The sequence below is a fragment of the Venturia canescens genome, chromosome 9, assembly GCF_019457755.1.
Source record: "Venturia canescens isolate UGA chromosome 9, ASM1945775v1, whole genome shotgun sequence".
NCBI classification, from domain to species: Eukaryota; Metazoa; Arthropoda; class Insecta; order Hymenoptera; family Ichneumonidae; genus Venturia; species Venturia canescens.
This window is the reverse complement of record NC_057429.1, coordinates 11,073,875-11,099,649: the sequence shown is the minus strand read 5'-3', so window position 1 is coordinate 11,099,649 and position 25,775 is coordinate 11,073,875. Positions and strand designations below refer to the sequence as shown.

The window sequence follows — 25,775 nt, the reverse complement described above, 5'->3', positions numbered from 1 at the left end:
ATTAAAGAAATGTTTTTGTTCATTTGCAATATCCTTGAAACTATACTGAAAAGTTCGCTATCGTGAGTTATTTCTGTCTATCCTAAAACATTCCCGAAAAGAATCGATTTTTTTTTGACTTTCTAAAGCAGGACTCCCCTTACAGGATTTTCGATTGTTACGGGTCACGGGGCTTCCCTCATTGGAAATAGTTATCAACAGATACGATTGGATGAAGCAACAATGAGAATCGGTATTGACAATAACCGCACCAACAACGTTTCTGTGCGAAAGCAACGATGAGATTTCCGTCAATTCCCACCGGCACATAGAACAGTAAATAATTCAACGAGAATAATGCCATTTTCAAGCCTCTTGGTGAATTATTGTTTCCAAGATTCAGCTTCGCACGGAGATAAGCGAGAACAGAACTTGGGGAAGGGTGGATCGAAACCCTACTGCAACATTTTCTGTCCCGGATATGCCCCAGTTACGAGAGGATTCGCGAGGATTAGCTTGAAAAAATTACAGTGATCCTCGAGTGAGATGACAGTCTGGCGCACACGAACACGCTAAACGCGTGATCCATATTTATAGACGCTATTCAAGATCCACTCCCTCCTGGAACGAATTTCCTTCGAGAAAATGCTCCCCAGCGAATATACGAAAATTTTGCAAAGTAGGCAGTTATTTTATGGGTGCTATTGGACATAAAGGTCTAAAAATTTCAGAAACGGAAGTTTAAGGGATCCAAGAACGAAAAAAAAGGTTGTCCATGGCATTCGGAAAATCTGCAAATTAGGATGTAAAAAGCATTCGATTTCGATGCAAATAATTATCGGATATCGAGTCTCAGTGGACGAATCGACTTAAGAGAAAAATCTTAAGGAGGGTGGCTAGCGACGATACAATGTTGCCATGCTAAGCCATGTTAAATACATAAAAAATTTCAAAATGATAAGAATTTAATAAAATTTTGTGAGCATATTCTTTAGTGCCAAATTTGACAATACAAATTTTTTAAGATTTTTCTTCTGTACAGTTATCGAGTAATTGATCACTAAAGTTGACGTGTATAAGCATAGCGTTTCCATACATTCCGGGCATAAGAAATCTGCTTTAATGCGTAATTACTCGATAACTAAGCAGAAGAAAATTTTGAAAAAAATTGTGTCTTCGCACTTGATGTTGAAGAACATTATCACCAAATTTGATCGATTTCTTATCATTTTGACGAATGTAGCCACACTCCTTAAATAACCATTCCGTGCATTCAGATTGTTTGCTCAACTCGTTCCTTCCCGGGGGGTGATTCATGGAAAAAGAGAAGCCCCAGAACTCACATTCGGCTACAAAGAGAGAAAGAATTCGCGTTATCCTTTTTTTTAAATAAAAAATGAGGAAACAGCGAGAAAATTCGAAAGACAATGTTCTACAAGATCAAGAAACTTCTTTAATGCGGCAAACAGAAGAGTTGGAAAAAGAATTCACATTTTCACACTTGCTGCACGAAAAATACGTGTGAAAAATTAGATTCTGTTCGTGGATAAATGTGTGGATGAATATTTCATGCTACATAGCTCAACCTGATAACCTCAATTTATAGAGATTATAGAGAGACAGTCGTACTTGTCCGTCATACAGAAGAACGAAAATATAATTCGATAATCGAATAATTTTCTTCCTTGCAGAGAAGTAGAAAGTGATTTATGATCGCGCATGGCAGAAACATGCTTATCAGTGGATGAATAAATATCCTGCGATCCATACACGCGCACACGAGATCTTCGGAAAAATAACATTTTGATTATATTGCAGGTACGGAGTCAGGTATGAGAGCCAGTTGGTGCGATCCCGAAGGACGTGGAACGAAAGGGTGGAAGGACGATGTTTATGGGAGGCAACCGAGCGTTATAAGCTCATGACGAGGTCGGGGGAACCTTAGTGGGCTCCACCAATGGTGGGGTTAACGCTCACCGTAGCCTTCGAAAGTTATAATTGCTGGGTGTGTATGCACGCTTGTAGAAGGAAAAGTGGTATGGGAAGATAGGGAAAGATAGACCGAATGGAAAGTAGAGGGTAGAGAAAAACTTGATTTTCCTCTTTCTTTTTCTCTTGAATTTTGCCCAACTGTCTAATCATGGTTTTTCATTTGTAATTAATCTGTTCTCCCAATAGTATGATTAAAGTGACAGGGACTCGTATCCCTTCTAGTAAATCACGTTTTATCCTCGAAATTTCTTGCCAACTTTGTCCTGTTCTGCTTCATTCCACGCGAGGAATTTCTCGTTTGCTGAAATACTTGAAGCAGTTCAACAAGTTGAGCATAAGTTACCAATATTAGGCAACCTCTTATTCGCTACGGACTTTTAGCCGAGGGTAATATCGCGCTTGTTAAGCCTTAACCAGGTGCTAACGATGGTTCCCCTCTATCCGGGCAAAATTTAATATCAAACGGCCCACTTTTGCCGCCATCACCTTCTTGCTCTCTTGCCCTTGAGTTCCCGACTTCTCAATTCACTCCTCCAGAAGCGTAATATCTCATTAGATAAAAGTTCGACCATGACTTTCAATGATTTAATATTAATATAGTTCTAACAGTCAAGAACATCTTTCACGAGGTGCGTTTCGTAAAATTTTCGCAATCTCTGCAGCCATTGTTTCCAGTAGAACTGCAATTTATCTTCGTCCAGTTGCTCTATCGACGGTGGATTCCCGTCCCTGTAAGCCGTCACGAGAACACCCGATTTTATCTGAAACCCAAAAATTATTATTCAGCGCGTGGACCTCGCAGGACTTTCTCAACGCGGACGATCCGAGCTTAAAATTGACTTGAAAAGAGATTCAATACTTTTCGAGTTACTTAATTTTTTGCTGAAATAACGGAGGATATTCTCAGATATCCTGGAACCACAAGTAATAACTTTACCAGTCGTGGATCAAAGATTTAGACACCCGCAAATTTACGGACTGATAATAAACGTGAACAGCAATGGTGAGTCAGACCCCTAACGGGCGAATTTTGAAACTGGTAAAATAAAGTTGCGCAATCAATATTTCTACCGTACCGACACGATGTTGAAGAGTAAAAAATCGAGCTTATTCGGAATTCTTTCATAATTACGTTCCCAATTGCAATCGAGTAATTCCACAACCAACGATAGTTTACCTTAAATGGATACGTGTTGCCTGCATTCAATGCACCCACGGACGCAGATATCTGCATACACCGTGTACTCCAATTGTAAGACGTCCGTCTTTTAGGCCTCCTCATATTATCCCACTTTATCATACACAGAGTTCCTCTAGAATGAAAAGATTTTTTTCATTAAACTTTAGAGATGTATCTAGATTTAGAAAACTCTGAATATATACTGAGAAAATGAAATTTTTTCTATAAAAGACGAACGGAGTAGTCCTGGCAACTTGCCCAAAATATGAATCATGCGGAATGCAATTTGTCACATAGAATTCTAGTGGGTCTACCTGCGAGGAAAACAAAAGAAAATACCATAAATTATCCTCATACATTGGCTCGAAACCATGACCTGTGCGTAAGGATAATTTAAAAAATGTGATTTTTTTTAAACGCTGTTTTGATAACTGGACGCTGGACCCAAAAAAAATCCCGTAATAGATTATCTTTGCGACAGAATCCAAGTTAAATCTTTTCTTTTCGCTCTACAATAACTTGAACAGAAAAATACTGGAAAACCCTATAGCAGCTACCTCTCTGGTATTCATGAAAATTTGTCAGTACAAGTGTATCATTCCACCTCAATTTATCAACCAAACTACTTTTCCTTTTATTGCGAATCATTAAAATTTACCGACAGAGCAGTTCCATTGAAAATTTTATAAATAACAACATTTTTTGGTTGTATGATATTGGCGGACAGGAAAGCAGTAGTTAAATTTACCTAAACGAGGCAACACAGTCCAGTACACTTCGATAACCCAAATTTTTGTGAACAATTTGCGAACCGATCACCTTGACGTCTTTTACATCTTTCAGGGTTGCTTGAATACCCTTGAAACAATCATCCACATTTCGTGGTACTTCATGTGGCAAATTCTTCAATTCACAGCTAATCGCATATTGGAACAGTGTATTAAATTGCATCATATCTGGAAAAATGATAAACAGTCATTTTTATAGTTTTATTTGTAATTGAAAAAATGCAAATAACGTAAATGATAAATTGAATGTCCAGTCATAAGCTATGTACCAGTGGTCCATGAATTGTAATACTATAATTATTATACCTGCAATACTGTGACAAGATTGTCTACTGATAAACGCTAACTCCAGCAGTGAGAAAAAAATGGGATAATTGAAAATAGTTGATCAGTTTTTTATAGGAAAGAGAGAGAGAGAATGAAAGTTACTCCATATAAATTTTCACCAATTTTTCAATATTTATTCAAACATCAGTTTTTTCAAATTTCTACATCAAAAACTCTATCAAGTCTTTTCTCATAACTATATGCACCAAAGAACAGCTTTCAACTTGATATGGTTTGAATAAAATTCTCCCAGAATTTTCTAAACAAATTCTATAGAAAACTATCAGACTTTTTCAATAATCTTATTCAAACGTTTAGCATAAAGAACGAAGGGAAAAATTATTGAATTCATTTACAGAAAGGAAAGCATACAAAAAGAGTCATCAAAAAAAAGAAGTTAATTAAAATTAAAAGTTAATTGAAAGTTATTTCTCACCTTGTCTATACCTGGTGTAGACTTCATCACCAAAATTCTCTATGAATTTTGATATGTACCAATTGAGCCTGAATTTTGTTTTATCGCTCATGGTAGCATTAAGGATTTGTGTTACATCTGGAACACTGAGGAATTTACAACTTTCCATTCCAGGAAAAATCTCAATTCGAGGATTGGAGACTTTATGACTTTCAGTATAAAACTCAGTCGTTTTAATATTATCCAAAATAGCTTGGATTTGCGAATTGACCCGTGAATCAGCATCAGATTTGGAAGTTACATTTTTAAGTTTCCAGTGCTTTATCTTAGGTTGTGCAGACATTGTTTTGAGCTTCGCTGCAACCCTCTTCTGTTTCAAAGTCAGAATTTTTAGCTTTAAATTCATCGCCACAGCCCTTGTCATTACGGTCCTACTTTTTACAGACAGTTCCTTTGGTTTCAAGGCCATTGTTTCAACTTTCATAATTGTTGAACTTGGTAAAGACTCAGTAGACAGAGGAATGTTTTCAAGCTCAATAGTTGAGCTTGAATGTCCGACAGAAGCATTATCTGTGAGTATTTGATCTTCTTGACCTTTCGAGGTAGTTCTTAATAGGTTTTGGCTCGTATGCACTTTTGTATTGGGTACATAATGTTTATCTACATTAGTAAAATTAAATTTATATCCATCTACAAAACTTTGACGTATAATTGATTTTTGAGTTTTGGAAAGGTGCGAACTTGTGGCCGATCGAGGAGCTGGTTTCTCATTGTTCTGATCAAAATTTTTTATACAATCATCATAGAGAACTTCGGGTTTTTTTGGGACAACCAGTCGAATTCGTCTCAATCGATCTTCTGAAACTCTCATCATCCACAAAAATTCAGAATCTTCTTGATTAGACAAATTTTTATTTCTCACTGTTAACCCCGATGTTTCTTTCTTGAGCCTGGCTGTTTTCTCTTTCTTCGTCTCTAACAGAGCCCCAAAACACTGTTTCTGCTCTTTCATCATTTTTTTCACGATCTCACCTTTTAAGTTTTTTTTTCTCAATGGGCACATGAGTGTTTTTTTTATCACGCAGATATGCGATGGTATTGTGGCTATTTTGAACATGTTTTCACGATTTATAAATATAACCTCACTTTCGTCTTAGATTCATTTCGTGTTTTCCTTATTTACACAAAGCGAATAAAAAATATCGACTTATTTACCCATCGTGCAATTGCACGTTTCACTTTACGTTGCAATCATCATAATTATTTTTACATAACTGATTTAAAGCTCCAGGATAGTTCAAGGAATCGTATACCACTCCACCAGATCGTTTATCGTTTCCAGTCACGTTCTTAGAGGTTATATTTGAGAAGAGGAAGCTGTCAGGTGAACGGTCAATGATCATCGGAGCCAGACTAAAATAATTTGAGTACGTTTCGACATATTTAGTGCTATAGTGCAAGACTTCAGCGTTGATATAACCAACGAATTCACGTCTAGACGCTTTGGTATTGCCTATACATGCCAACCCGATATATGCGATCCTACACGGTATAAATTATATCTATGTCTAAGACTCACAGTACCTTGCAGTAACGAAAAAATTAATATCTCTTCAACGCGTTAAGCTACAGAGTTCGAAGAAGTCGCAATCGAAAGAAAAAAAAATAAAAATATGACAACTTATAGTATTCTCCGAAATACCATAGTTAATTAATTATACAAGAATCAAATTTTGAAAATTTTCGAAAACAATTGGAAACGCTATCGCTCCGGTAAAGAGTCTCTCGCAGCAACTCGTTGAAACATAAATGTACTTGTACTAGAGTCGCTGCCGCGAATCTAGATGAATCCATCTATATTGTAGTGAATAATGAAATAAGGCCTTTAGAAACGTAACGAATACGGATCGTATAAGTAGGTCAACTGATTCCCCTCATTACGGTAATTATTTTTTCTCCCTATAATGATTATTGAGGATTAAATAAACTCAGTTCGCTTTACTGTCCAATCTATTTTGGCAATTTCATGTGTCAAATCTTAACATATAATGGAAATGATTCGAGCAATTGAACGAAAACATATTTTTATTAACCCTCTTCCATTTATTCGCATTTTCATATACGATAATAATGATATTTTTATCATTATTATATTGCATTATTATATTATATTTTTATTATTATTATTTATATTTTCATTAATATATTATAGTATAAATTATATTATATTATATTGCACCACCCGAGTGCAATACCTATTCTTACCAAAAATATGATACCCAACATCGATACAGTATCTCTACAAACTCTTGATACTGGCGTAAGATCGAGCACTACAAACGAGTAGTCCAGATCTTACCTATCTCGATACTTTATTCGTATGGTTTTTTTTTCTTATGTTTTTTGTAACCTTTCATCACCACATACTGTACTTACACTACTACAATACTTATAATTAAAAAAAAAAAAAAAAAGTTCTCGTCCGACCACTGAAGTTAAGTAACATTGGGCGCGGTCAGTACTTGGATGGGTGACCGCTTGGGAACACCGCGTGCCGTTGACTCTCAATTTTGCCAATTAACACGATCATATTTTGTTTTAACCGTTGAAAATGATGAATTCATCATCGAAATATCCACATGTTTTTTTTTCCACCACGAGGAAACATATTCAACCCACATGCCCGGACAAAGATGTCGGACATATAGAAATATCGCTGATTACTCCAAAACCGGAAATGGAGTAGTAAAACGAAGAGGACCAGCAGCGATGTCATTTGTTCATGGAAAAAATTTTATGAAGACCTCAGATTCTTCGATGCCTTGATGATTACGGAATTTACGATTTTATGCGGATGTATTTCCAAAAATTTCAGTCGTTCAATTTTACCATCAGCCAACGACCATACCACGCTGAAAGCACCAGTTCTCGTCCGATCACTGAAGTTAAGCAGCATTGGGCGCGGTCAGTACTTGGATGGGTGACCGCTTGGGAACACCGCGTGCCGTTGGCTCACTATTTTGCCAATTAACGCGATCGTATTTTGTTTTAATCGTTGAAAATGATGAATTCATCATCGAAATGTCCACATGTTTTTTTTTCCACCACGAGGAAACATATTCAACCCACACGCCCGGACAAAGATGTCGGACAAATAGAAATATCGCTGATTACTCCAAAACCGGAAATGGAGTAGTAAAACGAAGAGGACCAGCAGCGATGTCATTTTTTCATGGAAAAAATTACGTGAAGACCTCAGATTCTTCGACGCCTCGATAATTACGGAATTTACGATTTTATGCGGATGTATTTCCAAAAATTTCAGCCGCTCAATTTTCCGGTCAGCCAACGACCATACCACGCTGAAAGCACCAGTTCTCGTCTGATCACTGAAGTTAAGCAGCATTGGGCGCGGTCAGTACTTGGATGGGTGACCGCTTGGGAACACCGCGTGCCGTTGGCTCTCAATTTTGCCAATTAACGCGATCGTATTTTGTTTTAACCGTTGAAAATGATGAATTCATCATCGAAATATCCACATGTTTTTTTTTCCACCACGAGGAAACATATTCAACCCACACGCCCGGACAAAGATGTCGGACAAATAGAAATATCGCTGATTACTCCAAAACCGGAAATGGAGTAGTAAAACGAAGAGGACCAGCAGCGATGTCATTTTTTCATGGAAAAAATTACGTGAAGACCTCAGATTCTTCGACGCCTCGATAATTACGGAATTTACGATTTTATGCGGATGTATTTCCAAAAATTTCAGCCGCTCAATTTTCCGGTCAGCCAACGACCATACCACGCTGAAAGCACCAGTTCTCGTCTGATCACTGAAGTTAAGCAGCATTGGGCGCGGTCAGTACTTGGATGGGTGACCGCTTGGGAACACCGCGTGCCGTTGGCTTTCATTTTTGCCAATTAACACGATCGTATTTTGTTTTAATCGTTGAAAATGATGAATTCATCATCGAAATGTCGACATGTTTTTTTTTCCACCACGAGGAAACATATTCAACCCACACGCCCGGACAAAGATGTCGGACAAATAGAAATATCGCTGATTACTCCAAAACCGGAAATGGAGTAGTAAAACGAAGAGGACCAGCAGCGATGTCATTTTTTCATGGAAAAAATTACGTGAAGACCTCAGATTCTTCGACGCCTCGATAATTACGGAATTTACGATTTTATGCGGATGTATTTCCAAAAATTTCAGTCGCTCAATTTTTCCGTCGGCCAACGACCATACCACGCTGAAAGCACCAGTTCTCGTCCGATCACTGAAGTTAAGCAGCATTGGGCGCGGTCAGTACTTGGATGGGTGACCGCTTGGGAACACCGCGTGCCGTTGGCTCTCAATTTTGCCAATTAACGCGATCGTATTTTGTTTTAACCGTTGAAAATGATGAATTCATCATCGAAATATCCACATGTTTTTTTTTCCACCACGAGGAAACATATTCAACCCACACGCCCGGACAAAGATGTCGGACAAATAGAAATATCGCTGATTACTCCAAAACCGGAAATGGAGTAGTAAAACGAAGAGGACCAGCAGCGATGTCATTTTTTCATAAAAAAAATTACGTGACGATCTCAAATTCTTCGACGCCTCGATGATTACGGAATTTTACGATTTTATGCGGATGTATTTGCAAAAATTTCAGCCGCTCAATTTTCCCGTCAGCCAACGACCATACCACGCTGAAAGCACCAGTTCTCGTTGTAAACTCCCCAATTCTTTTTAATATATTTACATGTGACTTATTAAACTCATTTGATTTAAATAACGGAAATGATACATCAGCAATAGCATTTGCAGATGATGTAATAGTTTACACTAAAAGTAATAAAGCAACTACAGTACAAAATAAACTAGAGGAAATAACTGAAAAAATTAATAAATATTACTGCAATTGGAACCTAAGAATAAACCCACAAAAATGTGAAACAATTTTATTTAGAAAGCCTGGATATCAATTATCATCTTCGAATAAAATTGGAATAACTAATTTTCAAATAAAAACAAAAATACCTGGAACAAATTTAAGACAAAATATACCGCATAAGAAAGAAGTGAAATATCTAGGAATGCATTTAGATTATTTACTCAGAGGAAACATTCATCTAAAAAATCAGTTAGTCAAAGCTAAAAAAGCATTTCAAGCAAATTGTGCTATTTTTTTCAACAAGCATCTATCGAATAAAACAAAAATAATATTATACATGCTGCTAATAAGGCCGATTATAACATATGCTGCTCCAGTTTGGTGGAATACTAATAATACGATGTTTGAACAGATAAGGAGATTTGAGAGAAAATGCTTAAGAGCTTGTTTACACATGAATAGATCTGCTCATTCTGACTACAAACACTTTATAGAAAATAAAATAATTTACAATATGGCCAATATTCCAAGAATCGATTCCTTTACAATAAAATTAACTAGAGATTATTTCAGTAAATTACATTTATTAAATAATAGAGTGATCAGAGGTATAACAATCCAAGATGATAGAGTTACTGAAAGACAATTAATGAAAGGATATATAACGCCACAGGCATTTATATATTGTGATCAAAAAGGTTTAATTCAAAATGCTAATAATATTCCAATACTATATCATTGGAAACGAAATAAGGCAAATAAAAGGATATCAATGCGGAATAATGACTTTGAAAATAATATAAACAACTTTAATGGATCTATTATAATACCTAAAAGAGATTATAATGACTTTTACAGATTAAATTTCAGAAAATATTGGTGGTTAAGTAGGAATGCCGTAAATATTAATGAATTAATTGAAAGGAAAAAACAATTTATGTTAAATGATATAAATACGTAAGACATATGATTTTTTTTTTATCTATTACATTTTGTTAATCAAGATCCCAGAAATAAAATAAAATTGTATATATGTAAATAAGTTATTATCTGACATAATGAGAAATATGTAGAGGTTTTTTTTTTCTGTTCAATTAAAAATAATTTTCCTCATGCTATAAGTAAATGGTCAGTATGAATATTGGTTTACTGTTAGTAATAGTATAATATTTATAAGAAGATGGCAAAAATAAACATTAATTAATTAAAAGAAATGATACGTATGAGACTTGTAAGCTTGCAAGCATATATGTAATAAGTTAAGAAAATAATGGATTTGTTTACCTGTTTTGTTGTATCCAAAAAAAAAAAAAAAGTTTAAATATGTATGAAGAATTTAACAATAAACATCTATAAAAAAAAAAAAGCACCAGTTCTCGTCCGATCACTGAAGTTAAGCAGCGTTGGGCGCGGTCAGTACTTGGATGGGTGACCGCTTGGGAACACCGCGTGCCGTTGGCTCTCTATTTTGCCAGTAACGGTTTGTTGTTCACTTTTGAGGATTGAAAATAAGAAAGCATCAAACGCGTTATTCTTGTGCTTTTTGTCTGCTACCAGATCCAGTATTTTTTTCATCCCATAACAATTCGCAGACTTCTCAAATTCTCAATGTGTACTAACACTGATGAAATTTACGTTTCCGCAATGAATAATTTCGATAAATTCGCCCTATACATCATTATCTACGGTCAAATCCGATGAACGAAGAACCCCTTAATATTTGTAGATACGATTCTTGCGACTTTTATTACTGTTTTCATCTCTCACATGTGTTTACTATTTCTTCTAGTATTGTTAAAAAAAAATTGCATAATGAGCTGGATTTTTGTAAAGCATTTATTCATTTTTCTGAATGCAAAATTTTGAAATTTTCATCTTCGTACCCTCCATAATGTCTTCACTGATAATGATTCTTTTCAATTTCTACAGACTTTTTTATCGACTGTGATACATGATCCTTCGCAAATGCCGTTTTCCTTGTAATACTTTTTCATGTTCTCAAAGGCTTTTCATTGCAAAACATTACATGCTGAGTGCCATTTTCATAGCAATTTGTTCAATAATGACCTTCCCGTTATCGATGATTATCAAGGTTAAATGTAACCTAAATTCGCAAAATTGTCTTCCACAGCATCCTGAAAACTTTCAGAAGCTCTACTATAAATCCCCCTCCTCCCGCGCCTTACTAAGTCACAGTCGTATTCTTCAAGAGACGACCCTATCATTGAAACTTCCAAGAACCATTCAAAAGCTTCTAAAAGTATAATTTCTCAACTCAAGTGAGATTTGATATGATTTTTCTTCATTTTTTGCAAAAAAGTACAATTTGTTTCGTGTGTTCTCGAGGCAAAACTTATGTTTGCAGTAGTAAATACGAACGAAGCCTCTTCTGTAAAAACTCTTTGAACTATATCCGGTTCCATTAAAAATTACATATTGACAACATTATATGATTCTTGAGAATCGGTTTACGGATAGAGCCAACGCAACCCCCTAAACATGATACAAAAGGAACGAAAGGGCTAAAAAATATCAGTAAAAACTCATTAAAAGTATATAAGACAACGTGTATTTAATTGATAAATTATACAGATGGCATATTAGGTGTGCAAATAAGTTTTAAGGAATTTACACAATAGATCACTAACTAAAAACCCTTAAAGTCATGTATCAGTTGTTCAATTGGTAAAAATCCTGTTGCACGATTCATTACGAGTAGTTTGATATTTGAAAGAAAATATGAGTTACACGTTATTTTTATTTTATTAGAGAACAAAGTGTAACTTTTATGTTTCTCAAAAAATCAAGGACGTCCGAGTAAACCGTGCAACCATTTTGCAGCTATATCTCTCGCACTTAGGCAAGTGATAGATCAGCTTGAAACTTACTTGTAAGCCTAATACGATTCGATGCCTGGTCAACGATTACGACTTATATCCTTGCGTCGATCGACATTATAAATGAAGTTACGTGTTTCTCATGTAATAATTGATCCATGGAAGGTAATGATAAACGCTGGTATATACGTCGGGGTAACCTTGACCACAAAGGATTCCCCAGGATATAATACCTATGAGTTGTCCATTATACGCAAGAGGACCACCCTCATCACCCTGAAAGAAAACAACGATTATTATCCTGGAAAAATGTTCAAATCTACTCTTAAGGGGGGTCCATAGGGAACTTTTCGATGTAGTTTCAAGGATATTTTAAGAGTACACAAACATGCAACATAAATTCCAGATTTTTTCCCATTTTCATGTATTTCCTTTCCATATGAACTTATGAAAATCCGAAAAAATTGCGAAATTCTGTATTTATGCACGTTGAAGTAATATTCTCCTTCTTTAGAAGCGTTTTTTTTCAAATTCGCTAAAAATATAGAATTTTGCAATTTTTTCGGGTTTTCATAGGTTTTATGGAAGAAAAATATATGAAAATGGAAAAAAATTTGGAATTAACTTTGCAGACAACAATTACGATCTGCCCATTGTACACAACTGAGAAACTTGGACAATCAGACTTGACGCATAAACCATGTACAAATTAGTATTTCTCACATTCAAAAAATGTTTTTTTACTCTTGAAATATCCTCGAAATTATATCGAAAAGTTCGCCATGGTGAGTTATTTCCGTTTATCCAAAAACATTCCCGAAAGCAATCGTTTTTTTTCCTTTTAAAGCAGAGCCCCCCACAATTAGTTACAACCAAAATTTAATTATTTCCACAGTCAATTTTATTTTAGTCATTACCGAACAAATACCGACTCCTCGGGGACCGCGCGTGCATATCTGCGACGTCCAGATAATGCTAGTGTTCTGCAATATAGTGTGACACTCAGAAGCACCGATCGTGTACACCTGCGCCTTACTGAGATCTCCGACTCCGGCGTAGTTGGATGGATTGGTGCGGGTTCCCCAGCCAGAGACGGTTGCAGTCACTCTACTCGGCGGTGGTCCGTACGGCAAATTAATTTTGTTTTGAAAATAATTAAAGTTCATACCGTTGAAGAGCTAGAAACAGAAAGTCGGGGATACTTTTCGTAATGCATAAAAAAACAAAACAGAAGTCATGGTATAGTATACGATCCTGCGGTGGAAGTTCGTACTAAACAAAATTTATTGGTTCGTTTTCGAACGCTCATCATCTCGTTAAAGCTTACCCAAAAGCTATCCTGCGTAATCCAAAACGCCAGAGGCTGGACAAATACTTTTAAAAAAGTATGAAACTCGAAATAATTTTAGGTAAACGTACCGTAATGATAGCAAGGTCATTCGGAGCACCCGAGGTGTACCGATTCCAGTTAGAGTGATAAAGAACTTGTTTGATCTGATGAATTTCACCCTTTGTGACTATTGTAGAACCAGTTACAACGACGGCATTGCGAATGTTTGATAACTTCTGTGCACATGCTGCAGAAGTCAAGACGTGACGATTGCTTATAATGGCGCCACCACACACATGATTGCCTTGGTACCTTATTGATACTTGGTACGGTATTTCCCCAGGGTAAGCTGGAGTACCACCAATCACTTTTTGCGGTCGTTTAGCATTGGTAGCTAGAACAATCACAACAATTACAACTCATCAGCCATCACAATTTTAGTCATTCAATCACGTGTGTTGTATAAAAACAAGAAACCGGAAATAACTTTCAGTTGATCCGCTGGGAATAAACCTAACCTCACATCAACGATCTGATCATTTGTTCGATTCTCGAGAAATTCATTAAGGTGATGGAGCAATCGCTATCTCGCCACCGTGAGTGCGAGAGAGATAGCTGCAATTTTCGAAATTGAATATGTTCGACACGGTTCGATCAATAAAAAAAAGCCCTTGTCAGCGTATTTTTGCCATCTTTTCGCGTCCGCTGACAGAGCCTTGTTTTGATTAGTCAAACGAGAGCGGAGAATTTTCATTTCGAAAATTCGAGGTGAGGTTAGTCGACTGATCCATGCTCTTAAGGAGACATCACAATCGTAATTTTTTTGCTCCCATAGAAACGGATACATAATCTGAGCACACGGCAATAACATTCTTCGGTAAGTTAGAATTGATTGGAAATGATGAACAGATTGAAACTCAATTATATCACACTCTCATAAAAAAAAATCATTGAACGTTATTTAAGTTTACGGAAATTTCGGTGAAGCGCTTCCCTTTCGAGAAATCGTGACATCGATATCCATTCGCAAATTTAACGGTTATTGATTGTGCTATCTTGATTTGAATTTGTCGAGAACTATTTTGAAGTCGGTAAGATTTTATTATGGTGGCTCTCATAACCTCAATAATTCCGGTGGAATATCTAAATAAGGTGAATTAGTGACAGGGTTAAAACGTCTAGTAAAAAATTCAAAAAGATGATCGATATTTACCAGCAACGATAAGCAATATTACTAAACTGATGTATAAACCGCTCTGTCGAATCATCCTGAATCACGTCGATCTTCAAAAATAAGTGCTTTTCTATGGATTTCACGCGTCCTTTTATACATTACCGTTATTAATGGACGAATAAGATTGAATGCTAAAGTGGCATTGAACGGATAAAAAAATTGTCTTTCCGATTACTCCAGTAGGTGAACCTGACCTTAATCCATAAAACAAACAAGTGGATTCACTTTAAATGTTCTCGTGATTGTACTTATTGAGGAAAAAATTCCTTGGTTTTATTTATACAAACCGACGACGCCACTGCTTCGTAAATATACAGTCATACGGTCATCGATGCTCCAGCTCGACAAATTTTTCATCAAGGTTACAAATATTACTTTCTTATCACAATATTACGTAATTTTCTATTGAAATCAACTGGTGGTTGGATAAATAAGAGAACTTTAAATAAAAGTGAAGCGTTGTTCTTGCATTTGGCTTAATTCAAGTCGGCGGATTTTTTTATTTTCTTTATTCCCAGGGCTGGAGCGTTCCCGTACTACTAACCAATAAATTGTCAAAAATGGACTTAAAAAATGGTAATCTTCGTTTAGGTTTCAGGTGTTATCCTCACATTGAGCCCACATGCCCCAAGTTTTCAATTCAAAGCTGACTACATATGTAAATTTTTCGTTTTTATATCATTTATCTTAAAGACCCGATGTTATATTCCTGGTTTTGCGCTTGATTCGTAGATAATTCTGCGGCCTTCGAAATTGATAGTATTGTTTTCATTATCAGCCGATTCGTTCCACAGGTGTGAACCTCATTAATCATTTTCTTTCGACAGCTGAGCTTTTTGCCATTAATGAGAAAACAGTTGGATTTACAAGACAAATGAGAATACTGAATTTTGCAGGAAGCTCAATTTTCTATACCAGAGTCCCCAGAAGGAATTTCATTACGTCTTTTATCCGGAAGATGTAGCTGAAGCTGCATCTGAAAAAATGAAGAAACTCCCGTAAAATTCAATTTTTCACGAAAAATGAGCTACTATTGAATGTATCGATTAATTAATCCATCAATTTGGAGTTTTCTAGTTCTTGGATTTTCACGATCCAGAGATGTGAAGGGCTCACGCTTCCTCGAAGTGGGCGCACTTTGGACCTGCCTCTGCACATAGTACAAGGATTCTCCACAGGTTCGTGGGACTGACGTCGCCGCGAACGGTTGGGTTCGATCGTATGTCGCCAATCGCATGATTCACAATCGCGATTGTGAATTCGTTTAACAAATAAAAAACCGCATTGCTGCACTGAATTTTATTGTTTTACATTATGGAGTTTTTTCACGGTTGATAATTGGGGTCGAAAATATACCTTCGCGAGGGAGATGCAGTGCAATTATATTTTTCAATGTATTTTATGCTTTGCTGGGTTGAAAACTCATTTTCAATGAGCACTGAATTAGGGCTCAACTGTAGAGGACTCAAATAACCGGGTAAACCGACAATGTCACGAGTGCGTATGAGGAAGAAGAATCGCCAGAAAATTGTTCCCACGTGTGCGAAATTTTGAAACAACAAATATAAAGTGAATCAGACATCGCACTTTCCAAAAATCATATCAAACGTTTTTCTCTATCCAATCCTGACTCATCTGCTAAGGAACGTGATTTAAAATAAAAAAATTTGTTTGGGTTTGTTTACAGGCGAATGAGTTCGATTTTTTGCCTTCATCTCCATGAAATTGCCCTGCATAATTTCACAAAACTCTCAGTACCACAATGAACCGCACCCTTGACCTGCCCCTCGGTTTTTGACGAATGTGGAAGTCAAAAATAGATCGAGTATCGAACGGAATTTAACCCACTTTGTTATTAATGTTTTTCGCATTTATTTTTTAATGCTTACTACCTTTCTCATGAGTTCAAGGTAAAATGACAGTACTATAAAATATGAATTTATTACGTAGAAATCGAACTCTCTGAAAATTCTCGTTGAAAATTAAAAACCTGAAAAATATACAGCCTCATTTTACAGCTGGTCTCAAGAATTTTGCACGTTCATCTCGCTCGAAAAGAATTTTAAAAAATTTTAACTTCTAGAGCTGCCTATAAAAATTGATCGACGTGAAATTCTACATCATTCCACTTTCATTTTTCGTAAATTATAAAAAGTATGAATACTCTGATAAATGTGTTTAAAAAAATGAATCTAAAATATTTGAAATTATTTTTATGAATTTTTCGTATTTCTCGGAATCCAATGAAGATTCGAGCGTCTTTTTGTTTTCCATCGAATGAACGAAGGGCGTAAGTTATTGATTGATTCTAACCCGTTTTTCCAATTCACATAAGTTTTCCTATAATAATGAGTAATTTCCCATTCGATTTTACAAAACTAATGTCCGAGTTTCATTCGAAAACTTTCGATGTATGATCTGTGCAAACGGTAGTTACATCGCCGTTGTTGAAAAAAAAAATGGAAAATCAAAAACTATTCTCAAAAATTGGAATCAACATGAAAAAAAATCCCAGCATTCAAATTGAATTGAATGGTATAAAAGGAATTATTTTTAAAGGGTATTGAATTGAAAATCAAAATGTGTTCGAACGTAAGCAAAAAATAGCTCCTGAGGAATGTTCATTCGAGTGCCTCGGCCGTTTTTTCTCAGTTGAGAGAAGAACTCTATATTTATACGGTTTTCACTAAAAATTCGTTATTCCAAATGAATTTGGAGTATAGAAAAACCAAAAACGACTAATTCCCCTTCAGAAATGAAGATGCTCAAAATTGTCTGTGGTATACAATAAAATCTAGGAAAGTTGTTGTCAAACTTTGGTAGATGGGTGAGCGAACTTGTGTGTTGGAATTAGGTCGCGTTGAGGAACGGAAATAATAATTTTCCTTCGACTTTCTGTTGCCTGAAGGAAAGTAATAATCACAGCCTTCCGAAATAAACTGTTCCAGTTTTATTGTTTGTTAATTTAGGGAAGAATTTATTATTTTTAAGAGAAGAGTGTGTATAGTAGGGCTCTGCGAAGCTCTCGACTCTTATCTTTTTCCTCGAATGCAAATATTTAAAAACAATAAATGTTGCCTATAGCTAACGACTAGAGTATCAAGCTATATAGTTTATACAATTTCGAGCGAATAACTAGCAAAATAATACGGAAAAATGTTTAATGAATGATGAATTTTGTACCACGATATCGTTTAAATATTGGCCCACAGAGGCACAAGTGCAGTAGGGCCTCTCTCCATGGTACGCGCGCAGCTATGACGCCGCGTGGCGTTTCAATCGTCGAATACACTCCGATCTTACCGAAGCATCAGTAAGGAACGGGAAATTCCTATTGAAATAACGAAGTTCAGAGAAGTTTTCTTCATTCATAACAAAATGGGAGACAAAGCAACATCGACACCAGCAGTCGTCGCTGAATCGGCGGAAAACAGCGCTCCGTCGACCGCTACAACGAAGAAGCCAAGCAGTGCCAAAACCAAGACAACAACACCGCGAGCCAAAGCTTCCCATCCGAAAACGGCCGATATGGTCACGTCCGCCATTAAAGATCTCAAGGAACGCAATGGCTCTTCTTTGCAAGCCATCAAGAAGTATATGGCCAGCAAGTACAAAGTCGACACCGAGAAACAAGCAACTTTCATCAAGAAGTATCTGAAGGCTGCAGTCGCTTCTGGTGCTATTGTTCAAACCAAAGGCAAGGGAGCAGCCGGATCATTCAAGCTTGCGGTGAAGAAAACCGACGCACCCAAACCTAAGGCTAAGAAGCCCGTCAAAGCCGCGGCTCCGAAAAAATCACCTAAGAAAGCTGCAGCTCCGAAAAAACCGACAACTCCGAAAAAAGCAGCGACCACTAAGAAAGCCGCGGCCACCGCCGTTGCCCAGAAAAAAAAGGTTTCCAAGGGGCCCGCCGCAAAGCCACCGAAACCCAAAACAACGAAACCCAAACCAGCTGCCAAGTCTCCTGCGAAAAAAGCGAAACCAGCAACACCCAAAAAAAACAAAGCTGCTGCTCCTGCAAAACCCAAAAAGACTGCAGCAAAAAAGACCGCTGTGGCGAAAAAGTGAATAACTTCATTTTTAACAGCAGATATGTAACTTGATCGGCCCTTTTCAGGGCCACCAAATATTTCTAACGTTGAAACAATCTGCCACTATTGAATAGTTTTACAAGCTTACCTCAAATATTTCACCATTTTGTTAAAATTACTCGAAAGTTTGATTTTCAATACTTGAAATTCCCTGGATCTTATAAAATATCATATTGTCTCAAATCTATTAAGCAATTTTTAATAATGGTTGAAAAATGTTGGTTTTTTACTCTTTGCAGAAAATGATCTTAAATAGAAATTTAGTTGGGACTATTGACAAAATATAACCGAAATATACTTCGATAACCGTGATAGAAAAATGCGAATAATTATTAGCCAATTACCATTTTTCTTCTTATTCCAAGAAATTGGAACTGATATGTTTTTTTCTCGTATTGAAATCTGAACCAGAATCATAACTGAATGTAAGACTGAAATATATTTAACATAAGATAAAAAATCAAAAAATTCATCATAGCTGTAGATCTACGCAAATAATAATCACTGTATTACTACTTGCTCAGACGTGCTCGATTAGGTAAAAGAGCCTGAGCAGTCGAAAATCCAAAAATATACAATTAAACAAAAATTATTATCACAATTCAACAGCACTAATGGCGCGTTACTCGACATTGTGATGATCATATATGGCAGATATATGTTTGCGAGTCAGTTTTCTTAAAGGCCAGACACAAGCTATCTACCGGTCACGAAACTGAACCTTCACACCCTTCTAATCTTGGACCTTCCTTTCAGTGCATCAATGCAATGATTTTAAATGAATCAACTTATACGTACGTTGAATTTGCCATTAAATTTAAAAAATCTTAGAGATGAAACAGTTTGATCGTACGATTGAAGAATTGTTGGCCCTTAAAAGGGCCGTTTAAACGTTTAAATTCTTTAAGCTTTTTTCTCAGTCTTCTTAGGGAGGAGAACAGCCTGAATATTGGGCAAAACTCCACCCTGAGCAATGGTGACTCCAGATAGGAGTTTGTTCAACTCTTCGTCATTACGAATAGCAAGTTGAAGATGACGAGGAATAATCCTGGTTTTCTTATTATCACGAGCGGCATTTCCAGCCAACTCGAGAACTTCAGCAGCCAAGTATTCCATTACTGCTGCAAGGTACACTGGAGCACCAGCACCGACTCGCTCGGCATAATTTCCCTTGCGAAGGAGACGATGGATCCTTCCCACAGGGAACTGCAGACCTGCTCTATTAGAACGGGTTTTTGACTTTCCCTTGACCTTACCACCCTTTCCACGACCAGACATTTTGTAATAGATGATATGAGAATCCGCAGACGTATTGCGTACGAGTGACGCGAGAAAATCTAAAACACGCGAATATATAAACTCACAGAACTATCCAGCGCGCCAATCGCTGGGACGGGCAATCTCATTGGTGCGCCGATACTGTGGCTGACTCGGCTCTCCCACTCTTCGACTGTTATTCACCGGTTCTTACTAGCAGAATTCTTTTCAATTTTTCATCTAAATGAATCTTACGGAGTTTCGGTACAGAAGTCTAAATATTAAGAAATTGATCAAATTTGGTGATAATGTTCTTCAACATGAAGTGCGAAAACACAATTTTTTTCAAAATTTTCTTCTGTTTAGTTATCGAGTAATTACGGATTAAAGCAGATTTCTTATGCCCGGAATGTATACGTATATATATAGAAACGCTATGCTTATACATGTCAACTTTAGTGATCAATTACTCGATAACTGTGTAGAAGAAAAATCTTAAAAAATTTGTATTATCAAATTTGGCACTAAAGAATATGTTCACCAAATTTTATGAAAGTCTGAACTTTTTGAAATTTTTTATGTTTTTAGCATGGTTTAGCATGGCAACATTGTATCGCCTGTACCGAAACTCCTTAAATCGAAATCCCAATCAGAAGAGCTACTTTGTATCAAAAAAGTCTAACACACAACCATACTAGCAAGTGAAACGAAACAGGTATAGTCAAAACATGTATACACCATACGTAAAACTGCATACAAAATATTAAAAAATGAAGAGACTTTATAAACTGAACTTATTCACGGGTCGTCAATAAGGAAGGGCTCTGGCGGCTCTCGAAAACACTAGAACCGGTAAACAATAATGGAAGATGGAAGAAACTAATGAATATGCTTGGTAGATTTAAGAGTTTGGACGTTTGGATCAGTCGACTAACCTCACTTGGAATTTTTGAAATTGAAATTCTCTGACACGGTTTGACCGATTAAAAAAAGGCTCTGTCAGCCTACGCAGAACGATGGCAAAAATCGACTGACAGAGCCTTTTTTTAATCGGTCAAACTGTGTCAAAGAATTTTTATTTCGAAATTTGCAGCTATCTCTCTCGCACTCACGGTTGCGATATACCGACTGATCCATCCTCTTAAGGGATATGATAGCATCAAAAGAGCAGGATAACAATCGGGCGAAAAATTTCATACAATTTTCGATTACTTGAAAACTTGATTTACAATAAGTTCCAAGACATTCCACTTAAACCTTGATAACAATCGAACAAAAAATATCATACAATATTCATTTGCTCAAAAATTTGACTTATACGATAGGTTCCAAGGTATTCATATTGAAACTGCCGCAATAACTGCAAAAATACGTTTTGAGACGGTGCATTGAATAAATAAGTTTTTACAGTACGCCAATTGAAGATGGTTACAGAAGAATTTAACATAATAAAGAATGTTCATTGAATCAACAGGAGAAGATATTGTATATATGTTATGACAGTTGGCAAAACAACTTTCGTCTTGAAGTCTCGAACATTGGTTCTGTGTTGTTTTATTTCACCATTTACCCCTTGGTTGCACAACTATTTAGATTCCAGGATGTACATGTGCGTCGTACTAGTCAGTTAACAGTATTTTCATATTTTTTAAAAAGAATTAACCGGTTCATCAAGAGACTCGGTAGAGTCTCGGTGCATATATAGAGGCATATCAATAAAAAAGCGTTATCTTAATTTTTTAATCGTAAATCACGTTTAAGTTCAGTTCATTGCAGAACATATTTCATTTCGAGTCTTTCGCATGATTCGATAGCAGACCGCGAAAAGGCAACGTTTAATAAAGTTGAACGTAGTCAGTTGATAGATTAGACCAGAGATCACCATACATAAACCTAAAACATACAGTTGTCACTTCCATTCACAATATGATACAGGTCGCACTATAAATGACAAGTGACGTATAGGCAGGCAAAATTTCAAGATTCAGAATAGGTTCAAAGAGTAGGTTCAGCTGAAAACCAAGGGACTACGTACAATTAAAGAAAATGAAATAGTTTTTATAACATATGATGCATCATCTGTTACATAAATGTTTATAAAAATTATAATAAAGAGTTAAAAAAAAAAAAAAAAAATTCTCGTCTGATCACGAAGTTAAGCAGCATTGGGCGCGGTCAGTACTCGGATGGATGACCGCTTGGGAACACCGCGTGCCGTTGGTTTTCATTTTTGCCAATTAACGCGATCGTGTTTTAACGTAACGATTGAAAATCACGATTTGATCATCATGATGTTCATTTGATTTTTTTTCCACCACGAGGAAACATATTCAACCCACAAGCCCGGACAAAGATGTCGGACAAATAGAAATATCGCTGATTACTCCAAAACCGGAAATGGAGTAGTAAAACGAAGAGGACCAGCAGCGATGTCATTTTTTCATAAAAAAAATTACGTGACGATCTCAGATTCTTCGACGCCTCGATGATTACGGAATTTTACGATTTTATGCGGATGTATTTCCAAAAATTTCAGCCGCTCAATTTTCCCGTCAGCCAACGACCATACCACGCTGAAAGCACCAGTTCTCGTCCGATCACTGAAGTTAAGCAGCATTGGGCGCGGTCAGTACTTGGATGGGTGACCGCTTGGGAACACCGCGTGCCGTTGGCTCTCAATTTTGCCAATTAACGCGATCGTATTTTGTTTTAACCGTTGAAAATGATGAATTCATCATCGAAATGTCCACATGTTTTTTTTTCCACCACGAGGAAACATATTCAACCCACACGCCCGGACAAAGATGTCGGACAAATAGAAATATCGCTGATTACTCCAAAACCGGAAATGGAGTAGTAAAACGAAGAGGACCAGCAGCGATGTCATTTTTTCATAGAAAAAATTACGTGAAGACCTCAGATTCTTCGATGCCTCGATGATTACGGAATTTACGATTTTATGCGGATGTATTTACAAAAATTTCAGCCGCTCAAATTTCCCGTCGGCCAACGACCATACCACGCTGAAAGCACCAGTTCTCGTCCGATCACTGAAGTTAAGCAGCATTGGGCGCGGTCAGTACTTGGATGGGTGACCGCTTGGGAACACCGCGTGCCGTTGGCTCTCAATTTTGCCAATTAACACGATCGTATTTTGTTTTAATCGTTGAAAATGATGATTTCATCATCGAAATGTCCACATGTTTTTTTTTCCACCACGAGGAAACATATTCAACCCACAAGCCCGGACAAAGATGTCGGACAAATAGAAATATCGCTGATTACTCCAAAACCGGAAATGGAGTAGTAAAACGAAGAGGACCAGCAGCGATGTCATTTTTTCATAAAAAAAATTACGTGACGATCTCAGATTCTTCGACGCCTCGATGATTACGGAATTTTACGATTTTATGCGGATGTATTTGCAAAAATTTCAGCCGCTCAATTTTCCCGTCAGCCAACGACCATACCACGCTGAAAGCACCAGTTCTCGTCCGATCACTGAAGTTAAGCAGCATTGGGCGCGGTCAGTACTTGGATGGGTGACCGCTTGGGAACACCGCGTGCCGTTGGCTCTCAATTTTGCCAATTAACGCGATCGTATTTTGTTTTAACCGTTGAAAATGATGAATTCATCATCGAAATGTCCACATGTTTTTTTTTCCACCACGAGGAAACATATTCAACCCACACGCCCGGACAAAGATGTCGGACAAATAGAAATATCGCTGATTACTCCAAAACCGGAAATGGAGTAGTAAAACGAAGAGGACCAGCAGCGATGTCATTTTTTCATAGAAAAAATTACGTGAAGACCTCAGATTCTTCGATGCCTCGATGATTACGGAATTTACGATTTTATGCGGATGTATTTCCAAAAATTTCAGCCGCTCAAATTTCCCGTCGGCCAACGACCATACCACGCTGAAAGCACCAGTTCTCGTCCCAGTTCTCGTTCAACCCTCGTCCCGATCGGTTCGGCCGAGATCGAGAGACGCAGTGGTCCGGCTATTTTTTCTTTTCTTTCTTTCTTTATTTCTCATATAGTATATAACATACTGGCCCAAAGTTTGAACACAAATTGCATAATCGAACATAATCCTTTGAAATAGTGGTGTAAATATAAAAAGCGTGGCTCAAGAAGAGCCCAACATACAATGTGAAGACCATATTACCCATGGTGGGTATAAGGAAAATGTTTTTAACGAAGTAATAATCAAACAGAGGAAAAGGAAACTTCCAGAAAACGAGGACACAATGGAAAGCATGAAAAAGAAACCCGATAAAGAGGGAACAATACCGTGCAGAAACAGGTACAGTGCACTAGAAAATCAAAGTGATGACATGGACACAGACAGTGAAAGTGAAAGTGAAACAAATAATAAATTGCAAAACGAGGAAAATCAAAAGAGACATAATCAACAAAATAAATCAAGAACTAGCAAGCCTCCTCCGCTTGTTATTCACGGAACAATTGACACCTGCAAAGAATTCAATAAAGCCCTCAAGGACGCATTGAAAACAAACTATCACGTCACGTACCACAGTGACCACATAAAAGTTTTTACATCGACTAACGAACAATTCAACCTACTTAAGAGCCTGTGGACTCAAAAAAATCTCGAATTCCACACCTACACTAGCAAAACTGAAAAAAGAAAAACATTTGTGATCGTCGGTCTACACAAGGAAACAGAAATCGACGAAATCAAGCAGGAAATAACCGAGCACGGGTTTGAAGTAGTAAATATAAATTTACTAAAAAATACCCAGAAAACAAAACACATGATCTCTCTCAAAGGAGAAGCCAATCTCAAATTACTCGAAAAAGAGATCAAATTTATAAATTATACGAAAATTACATGGGAGCATTATCGTACCAAAAAAAGAATCACACAGTGTCATCGATGTCAAGCCTGGGGTCATGCTACATCGAACTGCTTTGCCAAGCCAGTATGCCTTAAATGTGCAGATAAACATTTCACGCGGGAGTGCACTAAATCAAAAGACGAACCAGCTAAATGTGCTAATTGCAACTCGGATCACCCAGCGAATGCAACAATATGCCCGGAGTACCAAAAAAGATTGAGTTTAATTGCAACACGCAATAGAACCAATAACATTCAATCGAGACCACATCAACATACCAACAGTCCAAACACATCAGATGAAAAAATCTTTCCCAGGCTAAAATTTCAAAGTCGTCCAGAACCCCCAACGAGGCAACCCAATACACACCGAGACAGCAAACGGACAAAGGACAAGGAAAATCCGTATAGTTCGATTCTCAAGTGCGGACTACGAAGGGCTAGCACAGAACGTAAACAGCGAAGGCGCGACGAAGAGCTCGAATTACCACCAAAGAGATACGAGAAAACTCCACTACGAAGCCAGACTGAAGTACAGCCAAGGCTCCGAGAACATACCAAAGATTATACCGATACTGA

General features: G+C 37.0%; 4 protein-coding genes and 7 non-coding genes across 11 annotated transcripts in view; 8 read left to right on the top strand and 3 right to left on the bottom strand.

Annotated features, from left to right (window-relative positions):
• Window positions 1-2,542: 2,542 nt before the first annotated feature.
• Window positions 2,543-6,456, bottom strand: LOC122416121 (uncharacterized). Its single transcript, XM_043428820.1, has 4 exons — window positions 4,703-6,456; window positions 3,900-4,107; window positions 3,149-3,284; window positions 2,543-2,732 (listed from the first exon to the last, which is right to left on the bottom strand). Exons 1-4 carry the CDS (start codon window positions 5,796-5,798, stop codon window positions 2,574-2,576), a joined length of 1,599 nt encoding a protein of 532 aa, XP_043284755.1. The 5' UTR covers window positions 5,799-6,456; the 3' UTR covers window positions 2,543-2,573.
• A 1,119-nt stretch (window positions 6,457-7,575) lies between these two features.
• Window positions 7,576-7,694, top strand: LOC122416661 (5S ribosomal RNA). The gene has a single exon (XR_006262149.1). It is a non-coding gene; the product is annotated as a 5S ribosomal RNA (ribosomal RNA).
• Window positions 7,695-8,025: 331 nt separating this feature from the next.
• Window positions 8,026-8,144, top strand: LOC122416669 (5S ribosomal RNA). The gene has a single exon (XR_006262157.1). It is a non-coding gene; the product is annotated as a 5S ribosomal RNA (ribosomal RNA).
• Window positions 8,145-8,475: 331 nt separating this feature from the next.
• On the top strand, window positions 8,476-8,594 carry LOC122416668 (5S ribosomal RNA). The gene has a single exon (XR_006262156.1). It is a non-coding gene; the product is annotated as a 5S ribosomal RNA (ribosomal RNA).
• Window positions 8,595-8,925: 331 nt separating this feature from the next.
• LOC122416660 (5S ribosomal RNA) lies at window positions 8,926-9,044 on the top strand. Its single transcript, XR_006262148.1, has one exon. It is a non-coding gene; the product is annotated as a 5S ribosomal RNA (ribosomal RNA).
• Window positions 9,045-12,134: 3,090 nt separating this feature from the next.
• LOC122416582 (uncharacterized) overlaps window positions 12,135-25,775 on the bottom strand; it is a 31,998-nt gene continuing 18,357 nt past the window's right edge. The window contains exons 4-6 of the mRNA XM_043429647.1: window positions 13,836-14,140; window positions 13,334-13,594; window positions 12,135-12,692 (exon numbers count right to left, since the gene is read on the bottom strand). Coding sequence (XP_043285582.1) covers window positions 12,546-12,692; window positions 13,334-13,594; window positions 13,836-14,140 — 713 coding nt within the window. The 3' untranslated portion in view covers window positions 12,135-12,545. The remainder of the gene's footprint in view (window positions 12,693-13,333; window positions 13,595-13,835; window positions 14,141-25,775) is intronic.
• LOC122416487 (histone H1-like) lies at window positions 18,290-19,495 on the top strand. Its single transcript, XM_043429489.1, has one exon. It carries the CDS (start codon window positions 18,359-18,361, stop codon window positions 19,046-19,048), a length of 690 nt encoding a protein of 229 aa, XP_043285424.1. The 5' UTR covers window positions 18,290-18,358; the 3' UTR covers window positions 19,049-19,495.
• On the bottom strand, window positions 19,957-20,369 carry LOC122416489 (histone H2A). The gene has a single exon (XM_043429490.1). The coding sequence runs from the start codon at window positions 20,347-20,349 to the stop codon at window positions 19,975-19,977; it is 375 nt and encodes a 124-aa protein (XP_043285425.1). The 5' UTR covers window positions 20,350-20,369; the 3' UTR covers window positions 19,957-19,974.
• Window positions 22,884-23,002, top strand: LOC122416658 (5S ribosomal RNA). Its single transcript, XR_006262146.1, has one exon. It is a non-coding gene; the product is annotated as a 5S ribosomal RNA (ribosomal RNA).
• Window positions 23,334-23,452, top strand: LOC122416657 (5S ribosomal RNA). Its single transcript, XR_006262145.1, has one exon. It is a non-coding gene; the product is annotated as a 5S ribosomal RNA (ribosomal RNA).
• On the top strand, window positions 23,785-23,903 carry LOC122416656 (5S ribosomal RNA). The gene has a single exon (XR_006262144.1). It is a non-coding gene; the product is annotated as a 5S ribosomal RNA (ribosomal RNA).

Excerpts from the sequence above, each read along its gene's own strand:
- LOC122416121 (XM_043428820.1), bottom strand. The coding sequence starts at position 5,798 with ATGTTCAAAATAGCCACAATACCATCGCATATCTGCGTGATAAAAAAA. Across the intron at positions 4,108-4,702 it reads CTACACCAGGTATAGACAAG|ATATGATGCAATTTAATACA; the intron begins GTGAGAAATAAC and ends TCATTTTTCCAG. Across the intron at positions 2,733-3,148 it reads GCAACACGTATCCATTTAAG|ATAAAATCGGGTGTTCTCGT; the intron begins GTAAACTATCGT and ends TTTGGGTTTCAG.
- LOC122416487 (XM_043429489.1), top strand. The coding sequence starts at position 18,359 with ATGGGAGACAAAGCAACATCGACACCAGCAGTCGTCGCTGAATCGGCG.
- LOC122416489 (XM_043429490.1), bottom strand. The coding sequence starts at position 20,349 with ATGTCTGGTCGTGGAAAGGGTGGTAAGGTCAAGGGAAAGTCAAAAACC.